Source organism: Cavia porcellus, unplaced genomic scaffold (assembly GCF_034190915.1).
Source record: "Cavia porcellus strain 051 isolate PalLab524CR breed Dunkin Hartley unplaced genomic scaffold, mCavPor4.1 scaffold_17, whole genome shotgun sequence".
NCBI lineage: Eukaryota > Metazoa > Chordata > Mammalia > Rodentia > Caviidae > Cavia > Cavia porcellus.
Window position 1 is genome coordinate 19,331,216 of NW_026947500.1, and position 20,503 is coordinate 19,351,718.

Below are 20,503 nucleotides of genomic sequence, written 5' to 3' on the forward strand. Positions count from 1 at the left end.
ATTATCAGATATAGGCATGAAAAACAGATCAAACAATATAAGCACTGTTCCTTTTAATGAACTAACAGAACTGATTGTACAATAATTTTTAAGAAAAAACAAAACCTACAAAGTAATTTTCTAAAGTACAAAGCATCAAATTGTACTGTTTGTTTTGTACAAGTACCAGCTCCCCCCATGAATGTTACTACTATGTACTACAAACATGTACTAATAAAAATAAAAATGAAAAAATTGTACCATCTATTCAGGTTAATTTTCAACATCCTGTTAAACTGACATATAATATAAAACAAAAATCTGATTTATTGTTATGTATATCAAAGACTTAAAAGTTTTATGTTAAAAATAAATCTAAAAGATTTGCAAAACTTTTATTATACCTTAAAGCCATAAAATTAGCCATTTATCTCAATCAAAATCACAGAATACCACAACCAAATTTAAGTCATATTCATATAAAAATATGTATTCAAATCTTAGTTTATCTAAGCTTTGATTCAAAATGCTCTAAAATTTTGACTAGTAGAGAATAAATTAGCATTCTGTCATTTTTTAAAATAATATATATCTCCATATTTGTTAAAACTTTTACTCTATAGAAGAAATATTATTTGATTGCTAAAAGCACCAAAAGAGTAAAAGTGAATTATAAAAACTCTTTAAAGATGCTCGTATGATATTAATACTTTAACAATTTGTATCAAATTTAGTATTTCATATCAAATTTAGTATTAAAATTAGCATTAGAATAATTTTATACAGTTTCTTTTGGTCAGCAAGCGAAAGTATTTTTTACTATCAACCCTAAAATTATAAATGAAATTTGTTTTAGAAAGCTAGTTCTCATACTTCAAATTTTGTCATATGTAAGTTAAGGGAAAAATGCAATTAAAAAACTAAAGAACGAAGCTATGAAATAATCTGTGTTAAAACCAATTTTTAAATAGGACATTTCTGGCTATGCATTAATTACAGAATTAGGACAAAAGGTTTAGTCTTCCTAAAATTAAGAGCATAAACATTGCTCTAGTTGGTGGGTTATTTCATTAAAAACAAAACCAAAACAAGTTTTATTGCTTGGGAAAGCACCAATAGGCAAAGCATGATTTTATAAGTGCATCATTCTCATTAACCAATTTTCACTAACAGAATGGAGCTTGTTACTAAAGAACACGGTTTGTAGTCCAGCAGAGGAGTTCAGGGCAGCAGTTTCAGCACGATTCTCTAGTACAACACCCTGCGTTTCACCCTAGAGAAGGAATGTTGGCGAAGCTCTCTACCACATGGAAACTGCTCTTAAAGCTGCTGGGCCCTGGAATTGTGTTCAGCAGTCTGAAACCAACCTTCCACTTTTCTCATTCACCCTCCCACTCGGGGCTAGTGCACACCTATTGAGGAAAACCAAACAACTTCAAAACAGACACAACGGTAGGCTTGCTTTTCATATATTATTTTAAGTATTGTTTGTTATAGTGTGATGCATCTAAGTCTTAAAGGGAAAGGACATTTCTAACATGTGTAAGTTTCAGTTACCTTGATCATTAATTTTTAACAAGTACTTTTCATGTATTATTACGTAGCATCAGTACCAAACTGGCAAGAAGTAGGTGCTGCAAAACTCACAAACCCATTCCAGTCTTGGATTTTTGACAAACTGGCATCTATAGTGCAACATCAGCATCTGAGTGGCTCTGCTTCAAGGTACTTAAGAAGAAGTCTGAAATGTATACCCAGATTGACTGCTGAGCCCCCAAGAATCTTCTCTAATACATTCCCCAAAATTTCTTGATTAAAGTTCTACATTTCCTCTAGTCCGCAATCCTGTTGTTATAATTTTCAGAGTGACAGACTATTAAATTTACAAAAATAAAAGATGTATGGGTTCTCCAGTATTATGTACCACCTAAAAGTAAAAGTTAATGACTCCTTTTCAAGAAGTGAAATTTCAGGTTTAAGTTTGAAAACTTTTCTTGGAAATTGTTTCTTTCATACCACTATAAATCAAGAGTTCGTATAAGGCAGCCGTTGAAATATGATATTTTTAACTCACATGAGACAGGATCTTGTGTCTTCACTTTAACTATTTGTACTACAGGTATCCTGAGAAGATTTCAATTGCATATGAGTCCCCACACTCAGGGCACTTAATTATTAAGAAACATAAATTATCAACGATTCTTGGATTTTTGCGAGACAAATAAAACTTTCCCAAAGAATTTTTCAGAATGTTCACTGATACACAAAATCTGTTAGTATCTAATTAAAGATCACTAAGGGTTAAATACTTTTTCTCTGGCCCCTACTGCGTACACCCTGCCAAAAACATCCTCTAAGCTTTTAAATATTGCTTCGATGGTCTGCATTTTTATTTCCAGGGAATAAGAGAGTTTTGTTTCACAATAAGCAGGATCCTCGTTTATTAACTTCCAGTCACCTTGATTTCTGCTGAGATGAAGACCGTGCGGCCCACCCTCCTCTTGTTACTGTTCATGCCTCTGACCCAGCCAGCACCCCCAGCGCAGCAGGACTCACGCGCTGTCTACGAGTCCGAGTACGGAGCAGATAATTTTGAAGAAACCCTATATTACTATGAGGATAACTACCAAGATGGAAAGCATATCAAGGTACTTTATTTCTACTCTGAATTTATCTTCTAAAATAGTACCCATTTAAATGCATGCTTTTGTTTTTCATGACTGTCTGATAAGGTGAGGGGAAAGCAAAAGCATTTTAAATGATTAAGGATTTCTTAATTGTCCCTAAGATGATGCGTTTAGTACATCCCTACCTTCCAAATTAAAAACGTTATCTTTGGTAATCAAACAGTAGCTACAGTAACCAAAAACAAAATTTAAAGAAAACTAGACTTTAAGATGACCCCTGTCCAACTACAATTTTTGTTCAGTGATACTACACAATGATACTATATTTACATAAAACCCTGTCTCAAAAATAAATTAGGAGAAATGAAGATGAATTATCAGGTTATTTTAGAAAAAAATGGTTCAATGAAATAAACTGAAAAGTACCCATGATACTAACTATACACAGTACAAAAAAAAAAAAAAACCCACCAAACTATTTAATAATTTAATATGGGGTTTTACCAAGGGTCTGTAACCGTCACTGAGTTAACACTGCAGGGATAACTTTTGTACCACAGCACTCACAGCCTCCTTTATAGGCAAAGTAAGTACTTGTGGTTTTCTTGGCACACAGAAAAAATGTTGGGTAAGGAAAAAGCTAGCATAGCATATAAACTATTGGTTGCCCACTGTGTGTCACACACACGTACAATGGAAAATAAGAAATGTAGATGGATACATGATACTGATTGCTTCAGAAGTTCTCTGTAAATTAGATAGCAAGATTTTTATTGAATAATTAACATTGCTTTTCTTTTAGCACACAATGAATAAATGTTAATATCGCAGCATCTTCCAACAGAATTGTTAACATGGTGGTATTATTTCTGCCCTATAATTAAGATAAAAAATAGGTATCTCTGGTCACGAATTAAGTTTTTTACAAAAAGCACATCAGAACATAAACTACTGGCTCATTTGGATATCTTGAATACAACAATTACTTTTAAGAACACTTTCAAAATTCCCTGGTCTAAAAGGCTTAGCAATGACCTTCCATCTGCAATTCCTTTTCAGGCTCCAGCAGTTTCTCTATGGTAACATCAACGTGTCCACTAGTGTATGTGGAATGGAGCACAGTTTACGGGACAGAGTGTGGAGGGATGCGCAGGAAGCACACAGATGGGAAATGAGGGTTGAGGGCCGGGTCTGGGGCCATGACTGTGGTCAGGTGCAGCAAGCTTATGCAGGGCAGAGAGCACAGGACCCCGCCTAAGACGCTGCAGTTTACTGGCAGAAACTCACTCTCTGAGAAGAGGAGAGAGGCTACACAGGAAGGATTCTATTCGGTGTTACAAGCCGACACCAGTGGTCCGAATACGGGGAGAGACTAGAATCCCAGGCCTCAGAGGCCAGGACCCGGAGGCCGGCAGGTAATTAAAAGCCACCCCCGGGGAGACATTAAAAGAGCTCACTCAGCGCTTCACAAATGTGGTGTGCTGGACCTCTAAAGTGGTTTCAAATGACAAAATCTGATCAGAGGAAGTAAGTTCAGACAAGAATCATGTGGGATAGTTTCACTTCAGAAAAACTCATTCACATTCAGAGAATTCTCTCCAGCTCCCATTTGGAATTTCTGTATGTTCAGTATTCACCAAGTATTGAGTTTAGTCACTGGAAATCTAAAAATGAAAAAGACCTGGTTCTTTCATTTAAGAAACGTGCTCTAGAGTAAGAACCTTAATGTATCACGAAGTAGAACTATGTATAAAATTCTAATGAAGCACAAAGGAAATACCAGTAATTACGAATCAGAAGTACTATCTGTGATCCAAGTTTACAATCAAATTTATGTTATCACACCTAATATCAATATTATTTTTCTAACAGGAAGATGTTCCTATGATAATACCTGAGAACAGTTTTCAGTTACAAAGAGATGACACTGCCACACCATTACCCCCCAAGAAAGAGAATGATGGTAAGTCATTGGTATTTTGATGGTATTTTACCAAATAATGATGGTATTTTATTATCTCACTTTTTCAGAAGAATCTTTTTAAAATGTTATAGTGGAACTTTGTTCCTTTTAGTAATCAAACACTGCCTCAACATACAGTAATTACAAAGTAGAATTTTCACCTCCAGTGGTGGACTCAAACAGCTATGTTAAAGTCCACATCATCTGCCATCTCACCTCCTGAATGAGACGTGTGGAACAAGAACTTTCAAACAATCAAAGCTTGGCCCAGGCTTAACCTCCAAAAACCGTTTCTGTCCACAAAAGATTATGTTGAAGCATAATTAAAGACTGATTATTTGCCAGATACAATGTACTGCCTTAGCATAAGGTCAACAAAATGCAATCCTTACCTTCAAGAAACTCATGGAAGAGAATAGGTTATCATAAATAATGACAATACATCCATTTCAATTAAAACGAGAAAAGTCACTACAAAGTAAACGACCAGTACTACTTAACAGTTAAGTGTTTGGTTTACTCTTGCTCTATGACAAAACATTTTTACTTCCCATAAAAACATGGGAAGAAAAGAGTTCTCTAATTTCTGCTTTGCTAAAATACAATTGAAACGAACCAAAATAGAAAACATCTCTTTAAAAATTTAGGATGTATTTTTGGGGGCTGGGGACTTAGCTCAGCGGCATAAGTGCCTGCTTTGCAAGCAGGTAGTCGTGAGTTCGATCTCTGGTACGGATAAAAACAAAAAAGACAAAAAAAAAAAAAAATTTAGGATGTATTTTTAGTCAAATCAGATTTGGGCAGATGGAAAGACATTCTTTGTTTTTGGAGATGATTCAATATCATAAAGATGCCATTTCTCTTTCCGTTTATAAATTTTAGACAATTTCACTAAAATTACCCAGTTTGGTTTGGTTAGCCTGGGCTACAAAGTGAGGTATAGTCCAAGCCTGAACTGTGTTGTGAACTCTGTCTCAAAAAGAAAAACAAAACAGAAACACAAATATATATACACAGAAATTTTAGTGCGTAAAGTATCAACTCAATTCATGAAAGAAAAAAATATTTTTAGCCTTTAAAAAAAAAGATAGAATAAAATCCATACCTAAGATCATAAACAGAAAAATAAACTGCAAATGAATTAGCAACATAAAAGGGTAAGACGAAATCAAACAAGTACTAAGAGACACTCTGAGTATAGGGTGCTTCAAAAATCTAAAGATCTTGAGGCTGGGGATTTAGCTCAGTGGCACAAGTGCCCACCTGACAAGTGCAAGGTTATGAGTTCGATCTCTGGTACAAAACAAACAAACAAACAAACCCAAACTAAAGGTCTTGATAGAAAAGATCAACAAATTTTACTCTAAGAAAATAAACCTTTAAATGGCACAAATCATATTCAAAGTCAAACAAAGTGAAAACCGGGGAGCATATTTGCTACAGAAAAAGAAGAAATATCTCTAATTATAAAGAACTCTTAGAAACTGACAAAAACTCATGAAAAACAGACAATGAAGACAATTCACAAAATTATTTTCAAATGTTCCTTAAACATATGAAAAGATGATTAACCTTATAATTAGAGAAACACAAAGGAAAACTATATTGTACCATGTTTAACTTATATGATTGGTAAAAATAAAAGTTTGACAATATATTAACATTTTGTGGACAAAGTTGTAGCAAAACATTCAAATTGCTGCTAGCAGAAATGCATATCAGTACATTTTTTTGACAGAAATCTGGTAATATCTAACAAAAATCACTCTGAAGAAAAAGTACAAGACGGTATTTACAACATGCTGCCTTTCACGGAAGAAACAGGGATATAAGCAAATTTATATGCACCTGCTCATGGGAGTGAAAAGAAACTGGAATGGTAATCTAAAAAAACTGAGATGGGTTGGAGCTCAAGTGGCAGAGTGCTCGCCTACCATGTGCCAGGTTCTGGGGTTAGCCCTCAGCGCAACAAATAAACTCAACAACAAACAGAACCTGAGACCAGTTATTGACAGTAGAAAGAATGGGCAGAGGGGAAACAGGTAAAGACAAACTCGGAATGGGATGTGTTTTTTTCGCTGTGTACATTTATGATGTGTTTATATACATATATAGGTTATATGCATGCATACAGCATATGCATATACACATATGTTAAGTGTATTACTTATGGAGAAAGAAAAAGACACACTTATTTTTCATAGCTCTACTGCAAGAGCCTAGAAGCAATGATATGCCGAAAGCCATGAGCACCCTCAGCAAGTGAATCTTTCATTCTAACATCATTCTCCACTGAAAGGAATTAGTGCTTCTTGAAAAGAGCTGATTTCAGGGTTGGGGCAGAGAAAAGGCAAAACTGGCCAGGGTTTTCTTGTCGTGTCAGAAAACAAGGAAGTTCTCAAAGAACAAGGGGCCCACTTTACACATTTAAAAATATTTATCAAAATATATGGCCAGCTGGTTTTTGACAGAGTGCCAGCACAACTAAATGGGGAAGAATAATAATTTCCATAAAATCATGTGGAAACCACCATAGTCATAAGAAGAAAAAAATCTTGACCTTTCTTGACACCATCTATAGAAATAAATTAAAAATGGGCCCCATATCTAAATGTAGTTTATACTACACGACTTCTGGAAGAAGAAAAAAATGAAATATTAATGGTGATTAAAAGTTTGAATCTTAAAGTGTCCCCGAAGTTCATATGCTGAAGGTCTGGCTCCAGCAGACGGGCTGCAGAGAGGAGTCTGAGGAAGTTGGGTCATGGGCTGACCCTTGCAGCGGGTACTGGGACCCCAGCACCTTCCTCTCTCTCTGCTTCCGGGCTACATAAAGTGAACAGCTTTGCTCTGCTACACACGCCCCTCCCTGATGCTCTGCCTCACCACAGGTCCAAAGCCAACAGAGCTAAATAAGCACGGAATGAGGAAACGCCTGAAATTGTAAGCTGAAACAAGTCTTTCCACCTTTGATTATCTCAGGCATTTTGTCACAGTGGCAGAAAGCGGACAAACAGTGATAGACATTTCTTAATTATAACACACACACAAATCACATGAACTATAAAGGAATCATTAAAAATTTAATTGTACTTCAACTGTACTGAAAAGAAAACAAAAAGACAAGTTACAACTAGGGTAAAACATTCATAAAATTTAAATCTAACAAGTCATATATCTAGTATGCTCTTATAATTTGATAAAAGCACAAAAACCCAACTATAAAGTAGGCAAAACATCTGAATAGACCTTTAAAGAAAATTTATGGATGACAAATATGCATATAAAAGGATGCTCAACATCAATCATCTTTACAGAAATTCAAATTAAAATACAATGAGATACCACAACATACTCTACTTGAATGGCTAAAATTAAAGACTGACCACATCAAATGCTGACAAGGATACACGGCAACTAGAACTCTCACACACTGAATGGAAAAATGACATAACCCTTTGGAAAACAGTCAGAAACTTTCTTCTAAAGGTAAACATACACCATATTAAACCTAGTCACTCTACTTCTAGTTTAGAATGAAAGCATGAAGTCTACACAAACTTGTACACAATGTTCATAGCGGTTTTCTCTGAAATGGCCCAAACCTGGAAAGAGCCACATGTGCCTACAAACTGATGTGTAAACTGCATACAGAATCTGCCCCCCAAAAAGGTATATAACAGGAAAAGACCAACTTGTATAAATATTTTAATACTAAATTTACTGAGACATTATGAGATTAATACAGGCTATCTTTGACCTCTGTAATTACAAGAGGTGCTCAGAGTGATGGCCATTAGCTTCCAGACATTTATTAGTAGGATGGCCTGCTGAAGCGTACATATGTTTCTGGGGCAGGCTGTATATTGAGACAACGAAACACTATTCAGTAATAAAGAGGAATGAATTAGCCATACATGCTGCATTAGGTAAATCTCAAAATAATTATGCTGAGTGAAAGAAGCCAGACCCAAAAAAAGTACATGTAGCCTGATTCTTTTCTCATAAATTCTTATAACTGCAAACTTACATGTAGTGCCTGAGAGCAGGTACAGGACACAGTTGTTTAAGGCAAAAGTGAGAGGAAGGGATCACCAAGGGATGTTTGAAAGCTTTGGAGGATGATGACTATATCAGTCATCTCAACTATAATGAATGGGTATATACAGATGCCAAAAGTGTTGAAATTGTACAAATCAAATATATGCGTTTACTATATGTCTATCAGTAACAAAAAGTTGTGACAGGAGGGAAAAAATCTTGAAAGGTCTCTCATTGGCTACACTATGGCAACTGATCATTAAAATTATGATAAAAAATTAAAATAAACAAATCAAGATAGTAACAGATTATCACTCATGGGATAGAGTACGTATGTACGTATTGACACACAAAAACAAATAAAGGAGTGTTGCCTCCCTCAGCAGAATGCCAGCTAAAAGATGCAGAAGGAATGATGGAATTCTTTGCAACTACCCTGATGATAAATAACGTGACTAAGAACCATCAATGAGTAATAAAAATAGAAAACGAACATTTGATGGTGCACTGGACCTTTTTTTTTCATCTCAAAGTACTTCTGCAGAAGATATTTAATTACAAGGTAAAAAACAGTAACTTTATAGAACAAGAAACACAACAGACACCCCTTGAACCAAATGACCAGAGATATTACCAGTAACAGAACAAACAGAAACCATGTGTCTCCAGACACATGCCACTGTGAATATAGAATCATTTCCATGGTATTCCTGATCAGCTTACCAAGCACAATGTAGGTCACTGGCTACCATGACTATCCTTCTTGCTGTCACCCAAGATTTATATAAAGTATCTTTTCAAATTAGCAGCAGCACTCATGAGCAATTTGCTCAAAATTTTTGAACTATTGCTTGAACTTTTATGATTTTGTCTCCCAATTTAGAAATGCCCACCTGCCTACTATGTGTGTGTTTAAGTGGCTCTGTGTACTGTGAAGAAATTGATATTGACACTGTACCCCCCTTGCCAAAGGAATCCGCCTATCTTTACGCACGATTCAACAAAATTAAAAAGCTGACTGCTAAAGATTTTGCAGACATACGTAAGTTCAATTTAAATAAGATATATATAACCACAAGTTCCTACATACTTGCAGCCTACTATACCCCTGGGGTATCACTGTTGGAGTATTTAGGTGTCTACATACTTCAGAAAAAAAAATTCATTGCTTTGCGGGTAAATCTCCAGACTTCCTTGTCACTTTTCTTTAGCAGTGACTTTGGTATCTATGTTGATAGGCCATTTAACCTAAAGACAATTGAATCTTCTAAAGCACAATACTTCAAGATCTACTAAGCATTTGATAGTAAGCGGCACCAGTATAACAAAGATGCATCTTAAACTATAAGCATTTTATTTTCTACCTTCTTTATAAAAGCAACTTCTTTTCTGTAACTCGTGGCTCTTAAACTGACCACATATTAAAAATATCTGAGCCAATATTTTTGAAAGCTGATACCAGACTGTATTCCCCAGGTGCTCCAATTCAGGTCACCATTAAAACCAAGCAAACTCCTGGGATGATTCTAGTGCAGAAATGGTGTTCAGAGGAGTGGCATTTCAATGCATCCCCGGTCAGTAACGACTGGTTTCCTATCAGAACTTAGCCATGGTACTGCCACCAGCACTGCAGTACCCCCTTGCTTCTGCAGTACTAAGGCCAGACCCAGATCACTAATTTATTGTCAGCTTTCTAGACTTCTGGATTGTCAAGTATTCTGGAGAGATTGCACCTAGAGAGGCACACTGGGCTCACTACACATTTCTGAATTTAAGTATAATTAGATTCATAATGTCAAGAGCACCCAACTGTACAATTGATCCTCATTTTTGGTAGAATCTGTATTTTCAAACTCGCTAAAATCTGTTTGTAACCCCAAAATCAATACACACAGTATTTCTGTGATCATTACGGGACAAGCACGGAACATTTTTAGATACTTACAATGTACATTTCCAACTGAGGTTAATATGGTTAACTCTCTGCTAGTTTCAGCTTTCACGCTGTAAATTAGTACTCTGTTGAGAGTATTTAGTACTGCTTTGGTTTGGTTTTTTGTTGAGTGTTTTGCTACTGAAAATAGCACTAGTGTTAAAGTGTTATCTAGTGTTTCTAAGTGCAAGGAAATTTGTGCTATGCCTTATAGAGAAAATACACGTGTTAGACAAGTTTCATTCAGGCGTAAGTCATACAGCAGTGTTAACGACTCAACAACGTATGTTAACTAAGTTGTTTTTAAACAAAAACACAACACACAAAGGTTTGTATTAACTGGCTGACAAAAATGACTGTTTGAATAGAGGTTCAGGGAAACCTAACCCTTTAATTCCCCCAGGAGCAAGAGCTCAGCGTGCACTAATTCAGTGTTGCTGCAAGGTTAATAGGAAATGACTGCTGTCAATGAGAAGCAACAGTAGAATCACACCAGACACAAGGAGTACTACGTGCATGCACACGCTAAATTTCTCAAGCTCTCAGGCCACTTGACCTTAATGATCAGGGCACACTCCTGTCTGCTATTGTTAAGCAACAAAGCTAGAGAGGTTAACACCCACCATTATGATGCTTCATGCTAGCAGAAAATATTAATTACCTGCTTCCATTCACTCAAATATAATGCTTACTTTCTATGATTCATAATAAGAATTTCTTTCAAATTACCTGTATATCCTGAGGAATTCAGAGAAGGACGGAAAGACTAAGAATGTGAAGCTACCTTCCAAACTTGAAAACTAAGAATTCAGTTAGAAAAGGTATCACTGTCAGGCACATGGAGATGCTTAGGGTCCAGCAAATTTACTCTGATGGGCCTGGGGACCTAGTGCAGTGTAGTGAGCTTGCCTGGCAGAGGCAAGGCCCTAGTTCAGTTCCCAGCACTGCCAACCACAAACACCGCAGATGTGCTAACTGCAGACACTCCACGATTAGAGACACGTGAGTCATCTGCTAAATGAGTGCTTGTGCTCAGCCTGCATGGTGAGAGTCTACCTGCACACTTTAACACAAATGTACTATCTTTATTACTCTGTGTTTGCAACACGTGATGCTGACATTCTTTGTAGGTAGCTGGTGCATGTACATGACGCATCTTAATTCTTTTTACCTTCTTCCTACATACTGTTTTGTGTATTTCCCCCACTCAAGCTAACTTAAGAAGACTTGATTTTACTGGAAATTTGATAGAAGAGATAGAAGATGGTACTTTTTCAAAACTTTCTCTGTTAGAAGAACTTTCACTTGCTGAAAATCAACTACTGAAACTTCCAGCTCTTCCTCCAAAGCTCATTCTATTTAATGCAAAACACAACAAAATCAAGAGTAGAGGAATCAAAGCAAGTACATTCAAAGTAAGTATTGTATAGTATGACTGAACACAGTCTGAGTCAGGGATTATACAAGAGAGAGGCTCTGGCCTGTTAACTATGCTTTCATCATGGTGTGTTTTGTTTCTTGAGACACAATCTCATTGTACTGTTCAGGCTGGTTTTCAAAGCCTGAGCTTAAATGATCCTCCTACCTCAGCCTTCTGACTAGCTGGGACAACAAGTATGCAACACAACAGCTAGTTTTTATTTTTATTAATTGGAAAATTATTTTGATATACTAAAACCTTACTTTCATAATAAAGTTATTGTTAGATTCATTCAGCCTATCTTATGCATGTACCTCCCTTACAACCCAAGACCTTTATTTTTGTTCATGACAGTATAGAAAAGAATTAGCAAAATCTAGCACCTTGTTTGCGCTTCAAAGTTAAGGTTAAAAGAGAAATCCCAGAGCAAACTGCACTCTGAAATTATGGTATATAATCATCTGCAATAATGAGTTACTGATCTGAAGAGCAAACCAACATAAAGCCCTTATGGGATAAGCTACATCGAGCTACATGGTTTAATAAACTGCTTCAAAAGACATCATGCTAAGCTCACTACTTATGAAGCTAAAACCAGCAGCCAAAGCAAAAAACTACCATACTAACAAGTGATACTACTGATAACTGTTTAAACAATATTCTTTTTTTGTTTTATGTTGTTTGAATCTTGTGAAAGAATGTAGACTTCAGTAACACTGAAACCAAATTTTCTTTGCAGAAATTGAATAAGCTCTCTTTCCTCTACTTGGACCACAATGCCCTGGAATCTGTGCCTCCTAACTTACCAGAAAGTCTGCGTATAATTCATCTGCAGGTATGATTGCTCTTTCAACAATACCTGGTTTTAATTACCTATGAGTCATTCTCATGAATGGTTGGGAAACTCATTCTTTCACATGTAAATCATGGTTAGATCATTAGTAGTATGACAATGCCTATCAGAAGTATTAATATCTAGCTGGGCATTGGTGATACATGCCTATAATCCCAGCTACTCAGGAGGCTGAGGCAGAAGAACTGCAATTTTGAGTCCTAAGCAACTTAGCAAGACCTTGTTTCAAGATAGACAGACACAGACAGACAGACAGCTAACTGAGGATATACCTAAGAGATTCTGGATTTAATCCCCAGAACTGCCAAGAGAGAGAGAGAGAGAGAGAGAGAGAGAGAGAGAGAGAGAGAGAGAGAGAGAGAGAGAGAGAGAAGAAGAAGAAGAAGAAGAAGAAGAAGAAGAAGAAGAAGAAGAAGAAGAAGAAGAAGAAGAGGAGGAGGAGGAGGAGGAGGAGGAGGAGGAGGAGGAGGAGGAGAGGGAGGGAGGGAAGGGGAGAGAGGGAGAGGGAGAGAGAGAGAGAGAGAGAGAGAGAGAGAGAGAGAAGCTTCCAGTATCAGTAAGGAGCCTTGGTATGAAGTTTGTGTCTGAGCAGGCTCCAGAAGTACACACGGAACCTCCTAACAGTCTTAACACATGGATTAGAATGGAGGATGTGCTCAGGCCTCCGATTTATGTCTGTTTCCATATAGTGGCCAACATATGCTTTTGGGGACTTTCTAGGTGGTTTTATAGTGCAACATCAATTTGGAAATGCAAAAATGAAGGAAGAATGAAAATAAACTAAAATTGATCTTTTAGCATCATAAGATTCCATCTTCTCATCTCTTCTCTTTTGTGGTGATGTGTTAAACCCATGCTTTTGCACTGAACTTCATCTCCAGCTCAGGCTGGGCTTGAACTTGCACTTCTCCTACCTCAGCCTCCCAGAGTGCCAGGATTACAGGTATAAGCCACGAAGTCAGGCTTTTTACTTTTTCAGAGAATATTCTAGGGTGCAGTACCCAGTATGAGTTTACACTCTAGGATAGAATATTTTCTTCAGCTATCCCGGATAATCTTGTTTATATTTAGAACTTTGTCCTACGTGGATATTATTCCAAATAATAGCAAGTAATCTTCCAAAATAACACTACACACTTAAAGTGATAAGGCTGCACAGAAAGGATTTAGTTACTAGGATACATTGTATGTACAATTATCTTTAAAGTACTTTTCAGATAAGATATTCTGTGGAATCCCACTATGTAGCATACAATAGATTGATTTTAGACTTTTAAACAATGTTTTTTCTTTTTCTTTTTCAGTTTAATAACATAACTTCAATTACAGATGATACATTCTGCAAGTCTAATGACACCCGTTATATTCGGGACCGTGTAGAAGAGATTCGTCTGGAGGGCAATCCAATCGACCTGGGAAAGCATCCAAACAGTTTCATTTGCTTAAAAAGATTACCCATAGGGTCTTACTTCTAACCACTGTCAATACAGTGTACAAGCAAAAGTACCTATTAATACCTATTAATCTGTCTCAACAATGTATAAAGGAATATCCATACTGGTTTAACATTAACCTTGTATCCCATTATGAAGGAATTATACATTTTAAGCAAAGATGTGCCAAAATCTTACTGCAAGCAGACTGAATTTCTAAGTCAAAAACAAAATAATGTGAAAAAATTTTAAAAGCAGTAAAAAAAATCTTTGTAGTTTATATTAGAGTACCATTTAAAAGGCATGTCTTAGTATAAATACAACATTTGAGACACATTATTCTCATTACTAATGAATTAAGTAAAGTCTAAGAAACTTGCAATTGTTTGTCTTTCCTGACCTTTACTGTACCTCTTTAGGGAAGCTGTTCCAAAAGTTCTGAAAAACTAAATATTTCCAGCGATCACCCATGTTTCTTAGACGATTCATACCACACACTATGAAGCTAGAACTCTGTTTTCTTCCTATGAAGGCAGCTATCTTAGTGTATTTTCACTTAGCCTGAGAAATTGGGCATGGTCCCATGTTTAGGAAAAAATTTTCAAATAAAGTACAGTTTTACTCTCTGATAAACTGCTTAAATACAAATGTTCAATTTTCTGTTGTGTGGTCACATAATCTTTAGTAAAATAATAAAATTTTCTTTAATCTAGATATTAGTTTTCTAAATCTATTATAAAGCATTTTTAAAAGGCAAGTAGGTCCAAATCAGTAAGCTTATAACAAACAAAACACCCAGAAGTCTAGCTATTTCTCAGAGAACAGTAATAAGGCTCCTCTACTGTAAAGATTTTCAAATATGAAGGAACCACAAAGAATTTTCTTTTTACATGACAGGAACAGGCATCTCAACAATGAATTTGTTCAAACCTAAGAAATGAAAATAAAAAGTGTCTTTTGCAGAGTCACCAGCTTCCCGGCTGCCCACCCACATGTATGTTCACCAAAACAAAATACAGATTCACAGCAAAGCTTTGGGCAACATTTCCAACACCCACAATGAACACCCACATAGAACATTGAATGTATGTAACCTTCAATTTGACACTGAAAATTTATGATAACACAAGGCTGCCAGACTAAGGTTCTTAAACTAAAATTCTTTCCTATATTCCACTCAAGTGTCTTAGTCTACACATGGCTTTGGAATTAAACTTAAGATTATTAGCTTTAGAAACACGATTATGACACGTGTATATCAAAATACTAATGTCATTTCTATTATACATTATACATGGGAATCAACTTGGTCTCTATTATACACTAACATCAGAGCCCATATTCAATCCTATTTTTAAGTATTTCTTTGTTTTTTACCTTCTCTAAAATGAACCCCCATTTGTCAATGTTGACCCCAAGATCAAACTTTTCCATTTAAGCATCTGTGTCCTCTTAAGGTCACAATTATTATCCTAATATTGTTTATTAACTTGCTCACTTATTTTGGTAGTTGATCATAATTACTACGCTGCTTTCATATTTGTATGTATGTCTCATTTCTTTGTGACTGAAAGCTGAGGGCACACACACAGCCTTGTTTTTATACTTTTATGGTGTCTAGCACAACGGTGAGCACATTTTAATTAAATACACAATAAATGTAAAACCTAGGGGCTGGAGGTTTAGCTCAGGGGCATAAGCACCTGCCTTGCAAGCAGGCGGTCATGAGTTCAATCCCCGGTACCGATAAAAATGAAAAAGACAAAAAAAAAAAAAAAAGTAAAACCTATCCATTTGGAAAAAATTGGAATCTTTAAATTATCATAGCTTGAATGAAGCAATGGAAACAAACTGTCACTTTATCTGGAAATACGTACCTGATAAAGGTGGAAGCCATGGTAAGACTGAGACTACAGAAAGTGGTTAGAGCTATTAAATTTCTAGTTTTCAGAACAAAAATGTACTCAGGTATTCTTTTAATAATAAAACTTACTGGAAAAAACAACATAAAATAATGCTCATATTTTTTAAAAAGCCTGTAGTTGAGATAAAATAATAATTGGGGAGAAAGAACATAGGGAAAAAGTCTGAATTACAAAATTTTCTTAGAGAAATAATTTTGGGTCTTCTAGGTGTAAAGACATGAATATAGGCAGCATACATCTTCACCTTGATACTCTTAAGTTGGAAATAAAATACACAATACAAAGTATACAGATCCAAAAGGTAACAAAGAAATTAATGGGAAAAAATAAAACTACTCTGACTTGCTTATAATATATAGATATTTCATGCTTGACAATAATTAAGGAATTACAGGCTTAAAAGTTATTTACGTGCTCACTTCGGTAGCACATATACTAAAATTGGAATGATACAGAGAAGATTAGCATGGCCCCTGTGCAAGGATAACATGTAAAAATGATTTACTCCTTACAAACTCCACTGAAAGAAACTGAAGGAGAAATATCCTGTGTTCGTGGATTGGAAGATTTGCTAGTAAGACAACAAAACAAGCTCCAGATTCACTCCAGTCTGTATGAAGATCCCAGGAATGTTTTTGCGGAAATAGAAAAATCCACTTTAAAATTCATACAGACTCTCAAGTGACCGCAAATAAATGAAAGAATATTGAAAAGAAGAACAAAGAAAAACTCACAAATCCTTAATTTCAAAACTTACTAACGCTATCGTAATCAAAGCAGTGTGGTACTGCCATAAATGCAAGAATAGACTAAAGAACCCAGAAATAAATCCGTGATGTATCTATCATATGGTCAAATGATTTTCAACCCAAGTACTGAGAGCATGTAATGGGGAAAGGACAGTCTCAACAAACAGTGCTGGAAACACAGGACATACATGTGCAAAACAGTGGTGTCTCAGTTACTTTCCTCACTGCTGAGACAAAATACCCAACACTCAAAGTTAAAAAGGGGAAGTTTATTTCGACTCACAGTTTGCAGAGGTTTCAGTCCATAAGCAGCTGACTCCAAGGCAAGTACTGGAGACCAGAAGACAGGTAGCAGCAACAATAAGCAGCAAACAACATGCAACTGTGAGCCTTTTTCTGTCCTTTACTGCTTATCCAGCCCATTCACCATTACAGCAGAGCACTCACGCCAAGGCTGGGGCACTCTTAATCCTGCTCAGTACCACACCAAACCAGCCAGTGGACAGATTTAGTAATCACCCTGGACCCCAGAACCACATACTCCAGACCCAGCCACCTTCAAAAGCCCCCACCTACTGACTGCATGAGGCCTTGCAGAGACATCTAGACACAAATCCTAACTAATGGTACTTGAGCTTCACACCACCTCCAAAAACTAACTCCAGATGGACCACATAGCTAATCCTGGCCAGGTGTGTCGGTACAGGCCTGCAGTACTATCACTCTGGAAGACTGAGGCAGGAGGATTACAAGTTCAAACTGAGTATGGGCAATTTAGCAAGACTCTGTCTCAAAATAATAATTAGAAAAAAAAAAAAAGGTAGGGATATACTTAGTGCTAAAGACCTGGGTTCGATCCCCAGTACTACAAAACAAAACAACAACAAAAACCTGGCCTTAAGCACTAAATGACAAAATTCTTACCAAAAGGAGAAAATTCTTTTTGAGAATGAATTTGGTAAGAATTTCTTGAATCAGACACCAAAAACAGATAACAAGAATAAAAATAAATAGAATTTTATCAAAATTTTCTGTATTAAAAGATACTACCGAGAGAATGAAATGACAGAGAAAGTATTTGCATGTCATATACTTAATGAGTTAATATCTACACTATATAAAGAGTTCTTACAATTCAAGAAAAAGCAATGCAGTTGAAACATACATGAGTCTTACATTCACCACAGAGATGCTAGTGGTCAGTGAGCACGTGGAAAGATGCTCAGCCCTGCTAGTTACCTGGAAGACACAAACCAGAACTGGAGTGAGGTATCACTTTCTGCCTACAGGACTGATTTTTACTAAACAACAGCAAAAATTACATTGGAGAGGCTGTGGAGAAACCAGACCTCTTGTGCTTTGCTGGAAGGGATGGAGAATGGTATAGCTGCTGTGAAGATCGGTGTATGATTTTCTAAAAATTAAACTTAGAACTATTTCTTGATCCAACAAACGCCCTTCCTAACACATACTTGAGAGTCGAAAGCAAAGACATGAAAAGATAGTGGCACACTTGTGGTCACAGCAGTGCTATTCACACAGTGAAGAGGAAACGACAACCCAAGGCCCACCAGCAGGAGTGGGTAAGCAAAACACAATACAACAACGTCAGTATTATCCAGCCTTAAAAAGGAACCGAACCCTGAGGATGTTATCATCAGTGAAATAATCCAGACAAAAGGACATTCCACATATATGAAGTACTTAGAACAGTCAAATTTACAGAAATGAAAAAATCAAGTAGTATTTACTGAGCAAGGAGGAAACAAATACAGAGTTTAATTTGGGATCATGAAAAAATACAGAAAATGGTTACAAACAAATGTGACTGTATCTCTCCATTCTAGTAACGTTACCACCAGCAAAGTCCAGCTCACAGAGTGCTCTATTTCCTTTAAACACCAATTACTTCTCCACCTGCAAAGCCAGCATGTAGAGCAGAGATGGTGAACCTTTCAGAGCTTTCATGGTAACAAGCAGCTTGCTCAGACATGCATGGCTTACATTTGCCACAAACCAGCTTTGCAAATGGGGATTGGAGGTCACAAAAACCAGTAGCCACTCAAACGCATAAAGAAATATTCAGAGTCGAACGTCAAGTAATTCATTACCATCACTGCCAGCACAGTTGGCAATCACTGCTTTATCATTTGTGAAGCAAAGATACTTCATTGTCCTGGCCTAAGACTATATGCAAGAAAATACAGCAAAATCACAGGAACTCTTTAAGGGACATGGGAACCACTCTATTTCATTCTGCAGAAAATTCTACTATTTTATTAGCTTAGTCAAACAGGATTTAAGTATAATAATAATAAAAAAGAATATAACCCAAATAAAGGAGGCCTATAAACCAGCCTAAAAACAAGAGTGTGACCCGGTTAGGTTTTGAGAGAATCTAAACCTTGAAATATTATTTATTAATTCTTCCACAACCAGTCTTTGTGTGGCCCACAACAGTCAATAATTTAATTTCATACCACCGTGCAGGAGTGGAGGGGTTAAACACAATCATAGTTACGATCCAAGACAAAAAGAAGTGCTTTAAAGTACCTTTATCAGACCAATAATCGATCAGGCTTTGATATTTAAACTCAAAATATGCAAAATCAAGATACATACTTTGCTCAGAAAGTTAAACACACACTGCTTTATAGTAAGCCTGTTTTACTTACATTTTTATTAGCATTTATTATTATACATCAATAACGCTTGAAAGATTTACTTTTTAAAATGTAGATTTTAAAATGAATTAGACCATAACTATATTTAATTCAAAATATTTTATAAAATACTGACTTATACAGAAACTTCTCCTCCAGTGGTCACAAATAATTAAAAAATCCTGAAGTCAATGAAAACGTTTTCCCTCCTCCAAAAACTTTAAGAAAAGCACACTAAATAACACCAGCTGCATATTCTATATAAACTTAAATTTAGACTTTGGACCTTACCTTGAAATGTGTAAATGTGCGCTTACGATATTCACACCACTTCACAAAAAAATGTAGGCCTCGGAAAAACATGAATAAATCTCTTCTTTCTTCTGCTCTGTAGGAATAAGAATCTATGATTAATAAATGTCATTAAATACACACCAAATCTGACTTTCTTTTCATATGTTCTACACTAACATTTAGAAAGTACTTAATACACTTCTCTATACTGAATGGGACAGTTCTGTATGTGATTTCACTGTGTAAAAGCTGTGTTCACTGCTAATGCTACCGCACTAGCTTGAAATGCCCTTTTCCAATGTTTAAACCTGTCTACAACTTTCAAATCACTGAAACGCCACATTTGCCATAAAATCGTATTTAATGAGTGCGGTTTAACAGTGAACGTGTACATGGGCCACTTCCTGATACAGACTTCAGTCCTGTAGAAGAAGCGTCTCTTACATTAATGAAGTGACTCAGATGGACCTTAAGATAGCATCAGGCTGGGAGCTGCTTACTGGAAAGCCTATCACATCGGTAAGCGGTTGGAACTTTGGGCGAGCAGACATCGGAATGGACAGAGACAGAGTGATTTAGCCAACCATGCCCATGTAGTAAGACCTCACGAAAAGCTCTGGTGT

The 20,503-nt window shown here is 36.2% G+C and overlaps 2 protein-coding genes and 1 non-coding gene across 8 annotated transcripts in view; 2 read left to right on the forward strand and 1 right to left on the reverse strand.

The window, feature by feature from the left end:
• Window positions 1-20,503, reverse strand: part of Cenpp (centromere protein P) — a 216,905-nt gene that overhangs the window by 158,014 nt on the left and 38,388 nt on the right. For both annotated transcript variants that reach the window (XM_013150669.2, XM_003468385.5), the window contains exon 5: window positions 19,878-19,974. In XM_013150669.2, coding sequence (XP_013006123.1) covers window positions 19,878-19,974 — 97 coding nt within the window. The remainder of the gene's footprint in view (window positions 1-19,877; window positions 19,975-20,503) is intronic.
• Window positions 1,184-14,961, forward strand: Ogn (osteoglycin). 5 transcript variants are annotated; one of them, XM_063227342.1, is made up of 8 exons: window positions 1,326-1,431; window positions 1,584-1,704; window positions 2,434-2,627; window positions 4,479-4,569; window positions 9,494-9,652; window positions 11,756-11,958; window positions 12,703-12,798; window positions 14,121-14,961. In XM_063227342.1, the coding sequence occupies exons 3-8, from the start codon at window positions 2,454-2,456 to the stop codon at window positions 14,289-14,291; spliced, it is 894 nt and encodes a 297-aa protein (XP_063083412.1). In that variant the 5' UTR covers window positions 1,326-1,431; window positions 1,584-1,704; window positions 2,434-2,453; the 3' UTR covers window positions 14,292-14,961. The 5 variants fall into 5 exon arrangements, with proteins under 5 accessions (XP_063083411.1, XP_003468318.2, XP_013006121.1 ...); XM_003468270.5 differs by lacking the exon at window positions 1,584-1,704 and having other exon boundaries at window positions 1,194-1,431; XM_013150667.2 differs by lacking the exon at window positions 1,584-1,704 and having other exon boundaries at window positions 1,289-1,431; window positions 2,379-2,627.
• LOC111756326 (U6 spliceosomal RNA) lies at window positions 16,586-16,692 on the forward strand. Its single transcript, XR_002790818.1, has one exon. It is a non-coding gene; the product is annotated as a U6 spliceosomal RNA (small nuclear RNA).

Excerpts from the sequence above, each read along its gene's own strand:
- Ogn (XM_003468270.5), top strand. The coding sequence starts at position 1,287 with ATGGAAACTGCTCTTAAAGCTGCTGGGCCCTGGAATTGTGTTCAGCAG. Across the intron at positions 1,432-2,433 it reads ACTTCAAAACAGACACAACG|TCACCTTGATTTCTGCTGAG; the intron begins GTAGGCTTGCTT and ends ATTAACTTCCAG. Across the intron at positions 11,959-12,702 it reads TCAAAGCAAGTACATTCAAA|AAATTGAATAAGCTCTCTTT; the intron begins GTAAGTATTGTA and ends TTTTCTTTGCAG.